Source organism: Ustilago hordei, assembly GCF_900519145.1.
Source record: "Ustilago hordei strain Uho2 genome assembly, contig: UHO2_contig_06, whole genome shotgun sequence".
Classification (NCBI taxonomy): domain Eukaryota; kingdom Fungi; phylum Basidiomycota; class Ustilaginomycetes; order Ustilaginales; family Ustilaginaceae; genus Ustilago; species Ustilago hordei.
In genome coordinates, this window is record NW_024545253.1 from 297,490 (window position 1) to 315,193 (window position 17,704).

Below are 17,704 nucleotides of genomic sequence, written 5' to 3' on the forward strand. Positions count from 1 at the left end.
CAGCCGAAACCTATGATAGTATATACAACGAATGCCACCTGCTGTCACTGCGCAACTTGATAGTCACCGATACCGAGACAATAGCTGTTGCACAACTTGATAGTCACCGAGTATCTCGACAGACTGACCTGGGTTTCAGGCGCGAGACCCCTGACATTAGAGTGGATCGTTCAAGCAGCTCCTCATGATCACCATGACAGACCCAGACCTCAACAATAAGCTCGATAGACTACTCACTCTATTGGAAGCACAGCTAGAGCTTACCAGACAGGGTCATCGAGAGGAACGATTACAACGAGCTCAACTGAGCAGGGAGGAGACAATGGACCTCTCTCACTCAGAAGATCAAGCAGGAGGAGGAGATGAGTCTATGATAGGAGACCCACATACTCCTACTCCAGCTCCATGACCAAGACGATCAGTCTCATTCAACCTGGATGAGCAGGAGGACATCAACTATGAGAAGTATGCTTCACCTACTGGGCCAAGATATGTCAAGACTAAGCTGGACCCCTACAGCAGGACTAGGACGGACCCTTACCCCCTGGACCATGAGGAGGATACCAGCATCATGGCAGAGCTTAACCGGTCAAAGCCCATTGCCACCCCCTTTCCAAAGTTCAATCCCCGAGACATGGAGATCTTCATTCTAGAAGCCGAAGCATGGTTTAAGTTCAACCAGGTGTATGAGCAGTCTAGGATGATCAATCACATGGGTGCTCAACTGGAAGGGACAGCAAGAGAGTGGTGGACCTCCAAGCTCCGTATTGATAGAGCTAGAGAAGGAAGGTTGTTCAATGATTGGCACTACTTCACAGAGCGACTGTCAGAGCAGTTCAACCCACGCAATGCTAGGATGGAGGCATACAACAAGCTGTTGGCTCTCAGACTCACAAGTGATGCTCCTGGTGCCGCCACATGTCATGTAGAGCAGTTCAGAGACTTGGAAGGACAGGTCAATCTAGATGACAATGAGCTAGTGATTGATCTCTTCAGAGGTAGTCTCACTTGTAGCATACAGGAGAAGTTCGAGAGGAATCCACCTGGGAAGAGATGGGAGTGGTATCGAGAGGTCGAGGAGATCGATCGACAGAGGATGCTACTACAGCAGTCCTCGGCTAGACACTCACTCCCAAATGCCACATCACCTCCACTAAGAACTGGGTCTCAGCCAAATCAAAGTTCAATCCCCATCTGACAACCCACTCAACCTTATCCAGCTCGATCACCAGCACAAGTAACTACACAAGCAACTACACAAAACCTAAACTGACCCCTTCCTCATCAACCCACCCAAACCTCGAAGCAAGGAAGCCCTACTCCATCAGGTATCAACACCTGTCATGTATGCAAAGGTATCGGCCATTGGGCCAGAGACTGCCCCAGCAGGAGGGTAGACCCTCTTAGCTCTCGACCCATGGGACCAAAGGTTATGGTCACCACAGCAGACCCCTTTGAGGAGGCCACCGACTCAGGAGATGGCCACACAGGCAGTACTGAGATGGGTGACCCCGAGGCCATGGACCTCAGCTCATACCAGCAGCCCATGGACCTCGACCATGAGGAGGAGGAGCACGATGATGATGACGATGAGGGAAATGTCAGTGGGGTGATGCACTGATGGCATGCATTGCTCTACAAACCTCCTCGCCATCACTCTGTATATATCAAGATTGTCAAGTATGTTTCTCTACCAGTGGAGGCAAAGCAGTACTGGAGCTCTCTGGAATGGTTCAAGACCATCCTGCTCGGATACTAGCTGATACTGGTGCTGGTTTGTCCATAGTCTCAGATTCTTTCATTAGTAAGTACCAAATACCCACAAAACCCATAAAAACAAGATCGATCCATGGTGTCACCAGGCACCAACTCTCCATCAATAGTTCTGCAAGCATGCAGGTATCTATTGGTACACACAATCTGGGTGTGGTCGAAGCTTCAGTGGCCGACACTGCAGACTATGACCTCATCCTGGGGTTCACTGAGCTACGGAGGCTCAAACCCACCATACAATGGGATATGGGCCAGCTGGAGTTCAAGACTCAGGAGCAGGACCGACCCCCAAGGAGACCCCCTGAAGCAGCAAGAGCAGGGGACCTAACCATGAGGAGACCAACCCTTCATGGTAATGAGTTTGTCTCAGCAGAGCACATACTACGAGCAGCTCTAGAAGATGGACCCATAGGGTTCATGCTGTTGGAGGAGCCACCATCATCACTCCTGGCCTTTGGTTTTGTACCTACAGGCACAGACAAAGGAGTCGAGATGGAGGTGGAGGTAGACAAGGTGGTGACGGCTGCAGACATACCAAAGCCATACCAACACCTGCGAGATGTGTTTGATGAGGTGGAAGCAGACAAGCTGCCCCATCATACCGAGCATGATCTCCACCTCGAGTTGATAGAAGGAGGTAAGCCACCTCAAGGGCCCCTATACCTTAAGGGACCCAAGGAGATGTCCGAGTTGAGGAGATACTTGGACGAGAACCTCGAGAAGGGGTTCATAAGACCATCGAAGAGCCCGGCACAATCACCAGTGCTATTCGTACCAAAGAAGGATGGAGGTCTCAGACTCTGTGTGGACTACAGAGGTCTCAACGAGATCACTGTCAAGAACAGGGCACCATTGCCCCTCATCGAGGAGCAGCTGTTCTTACTCAGGAAGGCAAGGATCTATACCAAGCTAGACCTTAGAGCAGCATACAACCTCATCCGGATTGCTAAAGGAGATGAATGGAAGACAGCTTTTGGCACCCAGTTGGGACTCTACGAGTACCTAGTGATGCCCTTTGGCCTAGCCAATGCTCCAGCTCACTTCCAGTCATTCATCAACGACATCTTCCGAGACATCATTGGAGTATATGTAGTGGTATACTTAGATGACTTCCTGATCTTCAGTGACACTGAGGAGGTACATGTGAAGCATGTCACCGAGGTCCTCACTCACTTAAGGAGCAACAGGCTCTTTGCTAAGCTGTCGAAGTGTGAGTTCCACACCAAGACAGTCGAGTTCCTGGGGTACATCATCAAGCCGACGGGCATAGAGATGGACCCAGAAAAGGTGCGCACTGTCAAGGAGTGGCCAATGCCAGAGTCAATCCATGACATCCAGAGGTTCCTGGGTTTTGCCAACTTCTATCGAAGGTTCATAGCCCACTTTGCTCGCATAGCCAAGCCCTTGACAGCACTGGTAAAGCCTATAGAACAGTTCAAGAAGTTCGAGCTACCAGAGGAGGCCCAACAGGCCTTCCACAAGCTTATCCAGGCCTTCACATCAGCAGGAGTGCTTCAGCACTTCGACTACCACCTTCCAACAAGGTTGGAGACTGATGCAAGTGACTTTGCTATAGCAGGAGTACTCAAGCAGGAGCATGAAGGACGATGGCATCCAGTGGCCTTCTCCTCTAGGAAGATGTCTTCTGCCGAGAAGAACTATGAAATCCATGACAAGGAGCTCCTAGCTGTGGTTGCCTGCCTTACTCAGTGGCGACACATGCTAGCTGGACTACCGAACCAACTGGTCATCCTCACTGACCATGAAGCCCTCAAGTACTTCAAGTCACAGAGACGCATCACAGGTTGACAGGCTCGATGGGCCATACTACTAGCAGACTTCGACTTCATATTGCAGTATCGACCAGGAGACAAAGGTGGTGAACCTGATGCTCTCACCAGAAGGACAGACATGCAACCAGCTGGTGAAGAGCAGGATCACAATGTGAGGCAACTACTGCCTCCTCGAGTGTTCAAGGAGACAGCAGACCATGACTCGACCCTAGTGGCCCCTATGCTCTCGATGGAGTCCATAACATCAAAAGGTCTCAAAGACCTGGTCAAGATCTTCCAACCCTTAGACCAAGAGCTACAGGAGATACATAGGAAGAAGCCCTTCGAACTCAAGGACGACCTATGGTACAGTGGAGGAAGGTTGGTTATCCCCAAAGTGATCATGCCAGGGAGGACCAACAACTGACACTCAAGGAGTGCCAAAGAGGTAGATGGACAGTCTCTCTCTGTAGAGCATCTGCGATTCATGGTGATGACCCAATGCCATGATGGTATCACTGCTGGACACATAGGAAGAGATGCTACCATCAAGGCAGCTCAACGACATTACTGGTGGCCAAACATGACAGCTTGGATTGCAGACTATGTAGCAAGTTGTCCTGTATGTGCTAGGTACAAAGCTCCTCATCATCGTCCATATGGTTTGCTACAGCCACTAGCAACACCAGACAGGCCCTGGGGCTCCATATCCCTCGACTTCATTGAAGGACTACCACCATCGAAGAAGTATGACTCCAAGACCTATGACTCTATCTTAGTCATTGTTGACAGGTTAACCAAGTTTGCCATACTAGCTCCAACCCATAAGACAGTCATGGCCAAACAGACTGCAGTATTGCTATATGGACACATGGTTAGACTCTTCGGATATCCAGATCACATGGTCTCGGACCGAGGCAGGCAGTTCATATCAGGAGCATGGAGGGCATTTGCAGAGCAAATGGGTGTGAAGCACTCACTTAGCACAGCTTACCATCCTCAAACTGATGGTCAGACAGAGAGAGTCAATCAGGTCATAGAGCAATACCTCAGGATGTACTGCAACTATGAGCAGAATGACTGGGCCAACCTGCTGGACACTGTGGCCTTTGTATACAACAACACGGTCCACAACAGCATTGGTGTCTCACCATTCTTTGCATGCTATGGATGGAACCCCAAAGCTCATCCTGACATCCCTCAATGACTAGGAGTCAATGATCCAGGTCGCTTCAAGTACCTCATGGATGGAAAGGAGCGTTGCAAGTACCTCCAGGAGCAGATCAGAGAGGCACAATGGAGATCAGTAGACCAGTATAACAGGAAGCACAAGGACATCGAGTTTAAGGTGGGTGATATGGTCTATATCAACCGTCGAAACTGGAAGACACGGAGACCCACACCCAAGTTAGACACCCGGTTTGCAGGACCCTACCCAGTTCAGGAACGGGTAGGACGCCGAGCTTATCGAATCACATTGCCAGCAAACCTTAGGGTGCATGATGTGTTCCATGTCTCCATGCTCGAGCCAGCAAGAACAAGTTCTCTTCCTCAACGTGCTGAACAGCCCACCATACCATCACTTCCAGATGAGGACCTCGACTTCGAAGTCGAAGCACTCATCGACAAGCGTTCACACAATGGGACTACAGAGTACAAGGTGTTGTGGAGAGGGTATTCAGAGGAAGCTGCTTCATGGGAACCAGTGGAGAACCTCAACTGTCCCGACCTCATCCAGGAGTATGAGGTGTCGGAGGGGGGACGAGTGAGTAGACAAAGTAGAGAAAGGAGGAGAGAACAGGAGGAGTAGAGAGAGGAAGAGGAAGGAGGATGATGTGAGAGAAGGAGGAAGGATGATGTTGGCGATGTTGTCGAGGAGGAGGAGGAGGAGGAGTCAGCATGGACCAGACCAGAGCATGCCTCGACGGAGCTCGGCTCTTAAGAGGGGGGTAGTGTCATGGGCCTGGATGCTCAAGAAGCAGGAGGGTCACGGGTTCATATGGAAGGAGCACAGGTATCGAAGATCTAGTCGAGATCGGTAGAGAGCATGGTCGTAGTGCAGTCTCCATGGAGACCATGGACTCCTATGGACTCACATGCAAAGGAGGGCCAAGCACAGCCACGAGGAGGACCAAGCTCAAAGAGCAGGCACAGCCACGAAGAGGACCAAGCTCAAGGAGCATGCAGATGGTTACCACTCAGGGGCTCGAGAGACAAGAGCCAAAGGAACTGACACCAGGTCATGAGGAGGAGGAGCAGTGTCGAAGGAGTCGACATCAGGTCATGAGGAGGAGGAGCAGTGTCGAAGGAGTCGACACAGCTCAAGAGGCACAGGGGTGCCAAGCAGGAGAGGCCCCTGAGCAGTACTCGATGAAGAAGGTACTCTCTGGAGAGAGAGAGCAGGAGCAGCATCGCTGGCAATGCTGAGTAGAGGTATATAACCAGGCTTTCTCATCATCATAGGTCGAGTGGATCCTCATCCACTCTACTCACCATATAACTAGTTATCACTTCAGCATAAGTATACATTAGTTTCAGTCAGCATAGCAGCAATCTATCAAGGTTGCTCCTCATCATAGTGTGTGTGTTGTATCACCACTACCTGACATCCGAAGGCACCCATAGCAGGTTAGCAGTCCGGATCAAGATAGAACCGAAGGCAGTAGTCCACTGCGGTCCGGGGATCACTTCAAGCATCGAGTCAACACACTGGACACTCGTGTTGATGCCACCAACCTTATCACCAACACCATCAACCTCATTATCATCAACATCACCAATCTCATCACCAACACCATCAACCTCATCATCATCAACACTCACACCAGACCTTGGTGTCTTCATAACATTGATATTGATCATGCCGAGCTACCCCTGAATGGAGTGTCCACAGAGGTCAGCCGAAACCTACGATAGTATATACAACGAACGCCACCTGCTGTCACTGCGCAACTTGATAGTCACCGATACCGAGACAATAGCTGTTGCACAACTTGATAGTCACCGAGTATCTCGACAGACCGACCTGGGTTTCAGGCGCGAGACCCCTGACATAGTCCACTGCGGTCCGGGGATCACTTCAAGCATCAAGTCAACACACTGGACACTCGTGTTGATGCCACCAACCTTATCACCAACACCATCAACCTCATTATCATTGACATCACCAATCTCATCACCAACACCATCAACCTCATCATCATCAACACTCACACCAGACCTTGGTGTCATCATAACATTGATATTGATCGTGCCGAGCTACCCCTGAATGGAGTGTCCACAGAGGTCAGCCGAAACCTACGATAGTATATACAACGAATGCCACCTGCTGTCACTGCACAACTTGATAGTCACCGATACCGAGACAATAGCTGTCGCACAGTTTGATAGTCACCGAGTATCTCGACAGACCGACCTGGGTTTCAGGCACGAGACCCCTGACAGATTGCTGCTATGCTGACTGAAACTAATATATACTTATGCTGAAGTGATAACTAGTTATGATGGTTGTGTAGAGTGGATGAGGATCCACTTGACCTTTGCTGATGAGAAAGTATGGTTATATACCTCTTCACAGCATTGCCAGCGACGCTGCTCCTGCTCTCTCTCTCCAGAGAGTACCTTCTTCATCAAGTACTGTACAGGGGCCCCTCTAGCACTGCTCCTCCTCCTTGCTATCCTGCTTGTTTGGCACCCCTGTGCCTCCTGAGTGGTGTCGACTCCTTCGACACTGCTCCTCCTCCTTTGACCGGTGACGGTTCCTTTGACTCTTGTCTCTCGAGCCCCTGAGTGGTAACTGTTGTCATGGGCCTGAATGCTCAAGAAGCAGGAGGGTCACTGGTTCATATGGAAGGAGCACAAGTATCGAAGATCTAGTCGATACCATTAGAGAGCATGGTCGTAGTGCAGTCTCCATGGAGACCATGGACTCCTATGGACTCACATGCAAAGGAGGATCGAGCCATATGCGAGGAGGGCCAGGCACAGCCACGAGGAGGACCAAGCTCAAGGAGCATGCAGATGGTTACCACTCAGGGGCTCGAGAGCAGTGTCGAAGGAGTCGACACCAGGTCTGGAGGAGGAGGAGCAGTGTCGAAGGAGTTGACACCAGGTCCAGAGGAGGAGGAGCAGTGTTGAAGGAGTTGACACCACTCAGGAGGCACAAGGGTGCCAAGCAAGCAGGTTAGCAAGGAGGAGGAGCAGTGTCAAAGGAGTCGACACAGCTCAAGAGGCACAGGGGTGCCAAGCAAGCAGGAGAGGCCCCCTGAACAGTACTCGATGAAGAAGGTACTCTCTGGAGAGAGAGCAGGAGCAGCATCGCTGGCAATGCTGTGAAGAGGTATATAACCATGCTTTCTCATCATCATAGGTCGAGTGGATCCTCATCCACTCTACTCACCATATAACTAGTTATCACTTCAGCATAAGTATATATTAGTTTCAGTCAGCATAGCAGCAATCTATCAAGGTTGCTCCTCATCATAGTGTATGTGTTGTATCACCACTACCTGATGTCCAAAGGTGCCCCATAGCAGGTTAGCAGTCCGGATCAAGATAGAACCAAAGGCAGTGTCATGGGCCTGGATGCTCAGGAAGCAGGAGGGTCACGGGTTCATATGGAAGGAGCACAGGTATCGAAGATCTAGTCGAGATCAGTAGAGAGCACGGTCGTAGTGCAGTCTCCATGGAGACCGTGGACTCCTATGGATTCACATGCAAAGGAGGACACGAGCCACATGTGAGGAGGGCCAGGCACAGCCGCGAGGAGGACCAAGCTCAAGGAGCAGGCACAGCCACGAAGAGGACCAAGCTCAGATGGTTACCACTCAGGGGCTTGAGAGACAAGAGTCAAAGGAACTGACACCAGGTCATGAGGAGGAGGAGCAGTGTCGAAGGAGTCGACACCAGGTCATGAGGAGGAGGAGCAGTGTCAAAGGAGTCGACACAGCTCAAGAGGCACAGGGGTGCCAAGCAAGCAGGAGAGGCCCCCTGAACAGTACTCGATGAAGAAGGTACTCTCTGGAGAGAGAGCAGGAGCAGCATCGCTGGCAATGCTGTGAAGAGGTATATAACCATGCTTTCTCATCATCATAGGTCGAGTGGATCCTCATCCACTCTACTCACCATATAACTAGTTATCACTTCAGCATAAGTATACATTAGTTTCAGTCAGCATAGCAGCAATCTATCAAGGTTGCTCCTCATCATAGTGTGTGTGTTGTATCACCACTACCTGACATCTGAAGGTGCCCATAGCAGGTTAGCAGTCCAGATCAAGATAGAACCAAAGGCAGTAGTCCACTGCGGTCCGGGGATCACTTCAAGCATCAAGTCAACACACTGGACACTCGTGTTGACACCACCAACCTTATCACCAACACCATCAACCTCATTATCATCAACACCCACCAACCTTATCACCAACATCATCAATGTCATCATCATCAACACTCACACCAGACCTTGGTGTCATCATAGCATTGATATTGATCGTGCCGAGCTACCCCTGAACGGAGTGTCCACAGAGGTCAGCCGAAACCTACGATAGTATATACAACGAACGCCACCTGCTGTCACTGCGCAACTTGATAGTCACCGATACCAAGACAATAGCTGTTGCACAGTTTGATAGTCACCGAGTATCTCGACAGACCGACCTGGGTTTCAGGCGCGAGACCCCTGACATCCATGGTCTCCATGGAGACTGCGCTACGACCATGCTCTCTACTGGTATCGACTAGATCTCCGATACCTGTGCTCCTTCCATATGAACCAGTGACCCTCCTGCTTCTTGAGCATTCAGGCCCATGACAGGGGGCAAGGACCCTCAGCTGTGGTGGCAAGCTTGGCAGCATCTCAGATCAGTATGCATGTTCTTTGGAGCCATCAGATGCCTGGTTTGAGGGTATGGGTGATGAAACTGACCTAAGTTCTCTGTCTGGCTTGTCATCTGGATGCTCGCAGAAGGTATCCGCTGGCCCAGGAGGACCCAGGTGCTTGAGGGTGTCATTGGCCCATTCAGGAAGTGGGGTTTCCCCTTCAAACACTGTATCTTGCTCTGGCATTGGGCATTAGACATCATTGAGGGGTTGTTGTAAATCTTCATCATGTATGTTGATGTCATTGTAGCTGAAATCCTCGATATTGGCTCCAGAGTTGTAATGTAAAGCATCCATATCTTGAATCTGGGTGGTGTCAGTGCAGTCATTCCATGACCTGTCTTGCAGGAAGTGTGCTGAGTTTGACCAGAAGATCAGTGGATTATGGTTCAGAGCCAGGAACTTCCACCCCTTATGCTCTTCATCATATCTGACAAAGATTGCTGGGTTTGCCAGCTCATCAAGCTTTTTGCATTTCACTCAGGGTATGTTTACCCAAGTGAGGCAACCAAAGGTCCAGAGCATGTCAAACAGCTTTTGGGGATCTTTTTGGTAGAAAATGTGGTATGGGATCCAGTTTTTGATGTTCAGCCAGAGGTTCTTTGTGAATGCAGTGGCCTCAGCAGCGAAAGGCCAGAACATCTGTGGCAAGTGGTGTGTGCGCATCATAGTGATCATCATCTCTCTGATCATTTTGATCATGTGCTCAGCCCTGCTGTTTTGCTCACTGGTGTATGGCAAAGTCTTTTGCCAGCAGAGGCCAGTTTCATTCTGCCAGTGAATGGCTGCTGCCAAGACCCATACCTCCATTATCTGAGTGAAGGGTTTTGAGCTTATGACCTGTCTGTACCTTGGCATATGTAATTCACTCTTTCAGGACTTGCAAAGCATCTGATTTTGCCTGGAGTGGTTTCACATATGTAAAACTAGAGGCATCATCAATAGCAACTAGCAAACATGTGACTTCAGTTTTTGTCAACCAGTGTGTAGCCAGAATGACATGCACTAGTTCTAATGGGTCTTTAGCACATGTACCATGTCAGCGGTCGCATGCCTGAAACCTGAGATCGGTGGTAGTATCGATACTATTACCGATTCTGTCGAGTTATGCAACAACACTAGTGGTATTATGATTCTTGGTGAAATATGCAATAGAGCTGTCTCTATCACTTTTCACACTCGAATCTGTAGTTGTAGTAATGCTATTGCAGATTTTGACTAACCGCTGTGGACACTCTGTCCAGAGGTAGCTCGGCATGATCAATATCAATACTTCAGTGGTGAACTTGATGATGACACCAAAGGTCTGGTGTGAGTGTGGGTACTGGTGGCATCAACACGAGTGTCCAGTGTGTTGACTGATGCTTGAGGTGATCCCCAGACTGCAGTGGACTACTGCCTTCAGTTCTATCTATATCCAGACCACTGACCTGCTATGGGCCACCTTCGGACATCAGGTAGTGGTGATACAACACATGCACTATGATGAGGAGCAACCTTGATAGATTGCTACTATGCTGACTGAAACTAATATATACTTATGCTGAAGTGATAACTAGTTATGATGTGTGTAGAGTGGATGAGGATCCACTTGACCTTTGATGATGAGAAAGTATGGTTATATACCTCTTCACAGCATCACCAGTGACGCTGCTCCTGCTCTCTCTCTCCAGAGAGTACCCTCTTCATCGAGTACTGTACAGGGGGCCCCTCTAGCACCACTCCTGTCCTCCTTGAGCTATCCTGCTTGCTTGGCACCCCTGTGCCTCTTGAGCTGTGTTGACTCCTTCGACACTGCTCCTCCTCCTTGCTATCCTGCTTGCTTGGCACCCCTGTGCCTCCTGAGTGGTAACTGTCTGCATGCTCCTTGAGCTTGGTCCTCTTCGTGGCTGTGCCTGGCCCTCCTTGCATATGGGCCCGGTCCTCCTTTGCATGTGAATCTGTAGGAGTCCATGGTCTCCATGGAGACTGCACTATGACCATGCCCTCTACTGGTATTGACTAGATCCTCGATACCTGTGCTCCTTCCATATGCACCAGTGACCCTCCTGCTTCTTGAGTATTCAGGCCCATGACAGGGGGTTCCAAGCGTACCAGTTCTTGGTTGTGAGCTTGGGGGCCTCCTTGAGAGCATCATGAGTGCAGGAGAGTCTTTGGTGGAAATCTGATCAGCATGAGGGTTTCTTGTATGCATTGGAGTTTTTGGCTTTGTTGCATTTAGTAAGTTCAATGAGCATGCCTTTGAGCATTTTGGGGTTTAGTCTGGAGATGGTGTCAATGTTGTAGTGAGTTTCATTGCCATCATCATTGTCATCAGAGTTGTAGCAAGAAGGTGTCTCTGTACCAACTAGCATCTGCCTGTGTGGTGCAGTGGGGGCTCTTTCCTTATGTGGTTCATTGGACAGATTGCTGCTCTTGGCATCTGAATTGCAGGTGCATGGAGGCATACTGAGTTGTTGGGCTTGGCAGAGGCAGGCCCTTTCTTTGGGTGGCAGAGGCAGGTGAGGATACAGATCAGACAGCATGGTGAAGTGGGGCAGTATTCCTACAGCAGAGCTTCAGACTCTTAATCTGTTGAGAAAAGCATGGTCAAGGCAGTCAAGCGAGTGGCAATATTGTTAGCATTTTTAGAGAGCTAAGTACAAAGGAATATCATGAGTATATATATGCTTCTGTGTCAAGCAATGTGTGTGTATGCCTATGAGGTGACATGTATGAGGATGTACCACTGTTGAATGAGATAGGGGCATTGGTGGGTGGTGCTGAGTGTTGGTGGGAGTTGATGGGTGGCGATGCAAAAGTGAAGTTTGTGGTCATGTTAGAACATGGACGTGTGGTCATGTGATTTCACTATCTCGAGACCAACAGACGATCTGAACTGAGACATTCCTGTCAATTCAGCCCAAGATGTCTTTCACCGCCAAAGTGCCTCGTACAAAAGGACACGGAACACCGCGTCTTTTCTTTTTTTTTTTTTTTTTTTTTTTTTTTTTTTTTTTTTTTTTTTTCTTTTTTTCTTTCTTTTTTTTCTCGAACTCGCTTGTCGGTTCACACCAAGATGTCGATCTCTGTAGTCTTGATATGTTTCGCCAAGACAGGATCAAGCAGGCAATGGCGATGATCAGGTTCCATTTGAAAAGCACTCGAGTTTGAACAGTCGCACACAGGCGCCCAAGTCAAGTCGCCTGTACCGTTGTTAATTGATGCATCTCGATTTCTGCAGTTGGGCGTTTTGTCTGCTGTCTGCTGGAGAGAATTGATGGAAATTGAGCATTAATGTGCACAATGTTCAAGTTGTGCGCTTTCTTGCTTTCTTGCTTGCTTGCTTGCTTGCTTGCTGACCGCAACACACAGTTGGGAAATGTTCGAGGCCAGCGAAAAAAAGAAAAAGAAAAAGAAAAAAGAAAAAAGAAAAAAGAATAAAAAGTAACAGGACATCCACAGACTGTGTGGGTTTCCAGTTGTCTGTGAAATTTGGCTTGGACAGCCGATGTTCAGGGTGAAACTCGCGCGACCCCTTGAAATTTGGTCAACAGACTGAAATTGCGCAGTGTGTCTGGCCAGCGAGAATTTATTTAATTTGACTGCAGCAGGGCAAAGCACCAGAGCACCAGAGCAGCAGAGCACCAGAGCAGCAGAGCAGCCTTTCTTTTGCTTCACTTTACTCCGCTGTGCTGTGCTGTGCTGTGCTGTGCTGTGCGGTGCGGTTAGGCTGTGGTTGAGATTCAGTGTTGGTTTTGCGTTCCCTTTCCATCCTCATCCTCATCCTCCATCTGCGACGATTGCTGCTACCCATCACCACCCACCCCCGCATCATCGTCAACACCATCATCGACGTTCGGAGTACGCTTTTCGCCAAACATTTGCAGATCGTGCTCGTTGCGGTGTGCACAATCATCAACTGCGGCCATCCTTGCTCCCTTTCATCAGCATAGCGAACCTCGCACCCTCATCAGGACACCAGCTCCACAACTCCATCACAGAAAGAGCGTACAGCTTTCGATTGCTTCATTGTCACACTCACCGAAAATCTGCTTTCATCACACGGACCTTGGAAGTGTTTGCAGCCGACTCACCCTCGCCACCCTCTCCACCCTCGCCACCTGGACCTTGATACACCACCTCAGTGTCTGTCCTACCATCAGCCCATCGCACAGCTCAGGCATCTTGACGCAGCAGTGACGCTCACCATCGCTAATTGGGCTCTTCAGCCTTTCCACCCTCACTCGCGCCTGCTCCTCAAGCGCCTCGCCTCGCCTCACCCATTTCCCCTGTCCCCCCCTTGACCCGCACAAGCTGCTTCCGCCGCCATGTCGGTCAAGAACGCCCACAACCCCTTCTCAACGCCGCTCGAGACCCTCTCGCACAATGATCCTCTCGCAGAGACTGCCGGCCTGAAGTCCGACTACGACAAGCGTGCATACGGAGAAGCCAATCCATCTCTCGTTGGCACACTCGAAAAGGATGACCTTGCCAATCGACCCATCGATGCCGTCGAAGAAGTGCCCGCCACTTCCATCCGCAAATGGTGGGTCCGTCTCACCTGGTTCACTACCTGGTGGATCCCTTCTTTCGCTCTTTCCAAATGCGGCGGTATGAAGCGTCCAGATGTTCAGATGGCATGGCGTGAAAAGTTTACCATCTGCGCCATCATCTTCTGGTTGTGCGCCATCATTCTCTTCTACATTATCGCCTTCGGTCGTCTTCTCTGTCCAGACTACGACAAGGCATGGAACTTGAGTCAGCTAAGCCAGCACGCCGGCGAGACCGACTACTACGCCGCTGTCCGCGGTACTGTTTACGATTTCACCAAGTTCTACCATGGCGACCACTCGGACATTCCCAACTTGCAGACCAGTTCCGACCTTATGCTTCAGCTCGCAGGTCAGGATCTCACCCAATACTTCCCTGTCCCACTCACTGTCGGCTGCCAGTCGCTCGTGTCGGATAGCTCGCTTGCCCTCATGCCTACCGCCAACAACACTCCTGCCATCTCTCAGGCTGTTCACACTTCCGGTCCCTTGCAAGGCGATGCCAGTTCCAAGCTTCACGACATCAACTGGTACCCCGACCGCTTCCTTCCCTTTGCCAACAAGCTCCGCAAAGGCTACTACGTCTACTCGAACAAGGACATTGCCGATCAGGGCCAGTACAGGCAGTGGGCTGTTGTCAACAGCAAGCTCTACGATATCTCGGACTATCTCAACACCATCTCCATCTATCAGACCAATCCAGCCTACGATTTCCTCGACTCTTCCATCATCTCGCTATTCAAGTCGCAGGCCGGTGGTGACATTACCGCCGATTTCAACGATGTTATGATGACTTTCAATGAGACCTACCGTGGCGCTATTCAGGCTTGTCTCGACAATACCTTCTACGTCGGCAAGACTGACTTCCGTAACACGGCCAAGTGTCAAGTCCAGAACTACCTCTTGCTCGCCTTCTCCGTGCTTCTCGTCACCACGGTGTTGGCCAAGTTCATTGCCGCTCTGCAACTCGGCACCAAACGGACACCCGAACAGCAGAACAAGTTTGTCATTTGCCAGGTCCCATGTTACACCGAAGGTGAAGATGAGTTGCGAAAGACGATCGACTCGTTGGCTGGTCTCGAGTACGACGACAAGCGCAAGCTCCTTTTCCTCATCTGTGACGGTATGATTGTCGGCAGCGGTAACGACCGATCTACACCCCGTATCGTGCTCGACATTCTCGGCGTCGACCCCAAGATCGACCCGGAGCCTCTGATGTTCAAGTCGGTTGCCGAAGGTTCCAAGCAGCTCAATTACGCCAAGGTCTACTCGGGTCTCTACGAGTTTGAAGGTCACGTGGTTCCCTATATTGTCGTTGTCAAGGTCGGTCGTCCGAGCGAGCGTTCGCGTCCCGGTAACCGTGGTAAGCGTGACTCCCAGATCCTGCTCATGCGCTACCTCAACCGCGTCCACTTTGACGCTCCCATGTTCCCCGTCGAGCTCGAAATCTATCACCAGATGAAGAACGTGATCGGTATTGATCCGGCATTCTACGAGTACATCCTCATGGTCGATGCCGATACGCGCGTTGAGGCTGATGGTCTCAACCGATTGGTGGCCAACTGTGCCGATGACTCGAGAGTCATTGCGATCTGTGGTGAAACGACGCTGGACAATGCCGAGGGTACGTGGTGGACCATGATCCAGGTGTACGAGTATTACATCTCGCATCATCTGGCCAAGGCATTCGAATCGCTGTTTGGAAGTGTCACCTGTCTTCCCGGTTGTTTCTCGCTCTACCGTATTCGAAGCTCGGACAAGGGACGTCCTCTGTTCATCTCGAACCGCATCATTGACGACTATTCGGAGAACCGGGTGGATACACTGCACAAGAAGAACCTGCTCCATCTGGGTGAAGATCGATACCTGACTACGCTCGTTCTCAAGAACTTCCCCACTTTCCGAACCAAGTTTATCGCTCATGCCAAGGCTTTGACGAGCGCTCCTGAGCGATTTGGTGTCTTGCTCTCGCAGCGTCGGCGATGGATCAACTCGACTGTCCACAACTTGGCCGAGCTGGTGCTGATGCCCGAGCTGTGTGGTTTCTGTCTGTTCTCGATGCGATTCATCGTGTTTATCGACTTGCTCGGTACTGTTATTTTGCCTGCCACTGCCGTCTACCTGGTTTACTTGATCGTCACTGTAGCGAGTCACCAGGCTGCGATCCCGTACATTTCGATTGCCATGATTGCAGCAGTGTACGGCTTGCAGGCGATTCTGTTCTTGCTCAAGCGACAGTGGCAGTACATTGGATGGCTCATCATTTACATCTTGGCCTACCCGGTCTTCTCGTTTTTCCTGCCCATCTACTCCTTCTGGCACATGGACGACTTTTCCTGGGGTAACACACGTATCGTCGTCGGCGAAAAGGGTAACAAGAAGATTGTTGCTGGTACGGATGACGAGCCGTACGATGATACGATGATTCCAGTCAAACGTTTCAGCGAGTACCAGCGAGAGGTTTGGGAGGAAGGAGCGGCTGCCTCGATTCGATCGGGCATGACGGGTGCAAGTGGACCGTTTGGCAATTCGCAGGCTATCTTGCACAGTGGCCCACCTAGCTTGTACAAGGCTGGTAGCGCGTATGCTGGCAGTGTTGCTGGATCCGACTATGGACAAGGCTTTGTTGGTGATTACTACCAGAACACCAATGTCATTGCAAAGCCAGTGCACTCGCGTCAGACTTCGGCAGCGGCCTTGTCGCAGATGGGTGGGAGTCAACCAGCGTCGATGGTGTTTGGTGGTACACCTTCGATGTACGGAATGGCGGGGATGGGGATGGGATCGATGGGGATGGGATCGATGGGGATGGGATCGATGGGGATGGGATCGATGGGGATGGGATCGATGTACGGCATGCCTGGATCTTCGACGTCGATTTATGGAATGGCGAATCCGATGATGGGCAACGCGACAGGATCAATGTACGCAATGCCACCGATGCTTGGCAATCCTCTGGCTGCCATGTCGCATCACTCGCCGGCCAACTCGGACATTGGTCTCGCCATGCCGCTCTCGCAGCAGAATACGGGCAACAAGAACAATGACAGCAACATCTGGGCCCAGCAGGAGCAGCAGCAGCAACAGCAGCAGCCGAGCTCCGCATCACCAGACGGAGGAGCCAGGCCGATCTCGACCTACTCGGCTCTCAACGCATCCAACCCCTTCGCCGCGGCACCTGCACCTGCCAGAGCTCTGCCGATCAACGATGCGGCCGATCCAACGGATGAAGAGATCAAAGCGGCGGTTCAGACCTACTTGGCAAACCAGCCTAGCTTGATGAATGTCACCAAGAGATCGGTGAGGGAGGCGCTGGTAGCAGCTTTCCCGAATGCAGAGTTGGGAGGAAAGAAGCAGATGATCAACAAGGCTATTGATGCTACGCTGAGTGGTGGTGCTCAGGCGTAGAAGCGCGGGCTGGAGGAGTAGTGGAGAGGATCATTAAAGGCACACACACACACACACACACACACACACATACACACACTCATACTTGCGTTCCTTTTTGTTTTTCGCAATCTCATGGACTTTCGTTTGACAGGCCACTCGGCTTTTTGTGTGTGATGATGGTGAGAGGTAAAGAGTGAGGACAAGATCTGAACAGAATCGTGATTCGGATCGCGGACTGGCTTGGGTGGAGTGGTGAATGATCTAGAAGCTTTTACGCGATCCACATTTTATTAACGACATGCTCTTCCGCTTTGCAACCGATCTATATCGGCGGTGGCGGATGGCAGATGATGAAACA

At 50.7% G+C, this 17,704-nt stretch overlaps 2 protein-coding genes across 2 annotated transcripts; both read left to right on the top strand.

Moving 5' to 3' along the window:
• Positions 1–193: 193 nt before the first annotated feature.
• Positions 194–5,355, top strand: UHO2_03557 (uncharacterized protein; the record flags this gene model as incomplete). Its single annotated transcript, XM_041554163.1, has 6 exons — positions 194–272; positions 423–1,110; positions 1,698–3,577; positions 3,608–3,926; positions 3,984–4,687; positions 4,760–5,355. The coding sequence occupies 6 exons, from the start codon at positions 194–196 to the stop codon at positions 5,353–5,355; spliced, it is 4,266 nt and encodes a 1,421-aa protein (XP_041410097.1).
• An 8,379-nt stretch (positions 5,356–13,734) lies between these two features.
• UHO2_03558 (putative chitin synthase 6) lies at positions 13,735–17,364 on the top strand (the record flags this gene model as incomplete). Its single annotated transcript, XM_041554164.1, has 1 exon — positions 13,735–17,364. The coding sequence occupies one exon, from the start codon at positions 13,735–13,737 to the stop codon at positions 17,362–17,364; it is 3,630 nt and encodes a 1,209-aa protein (XP_041410098.1).
• Between the last annotated feature and the right edge of the window lie 340 nt (positions 17,365–17,704).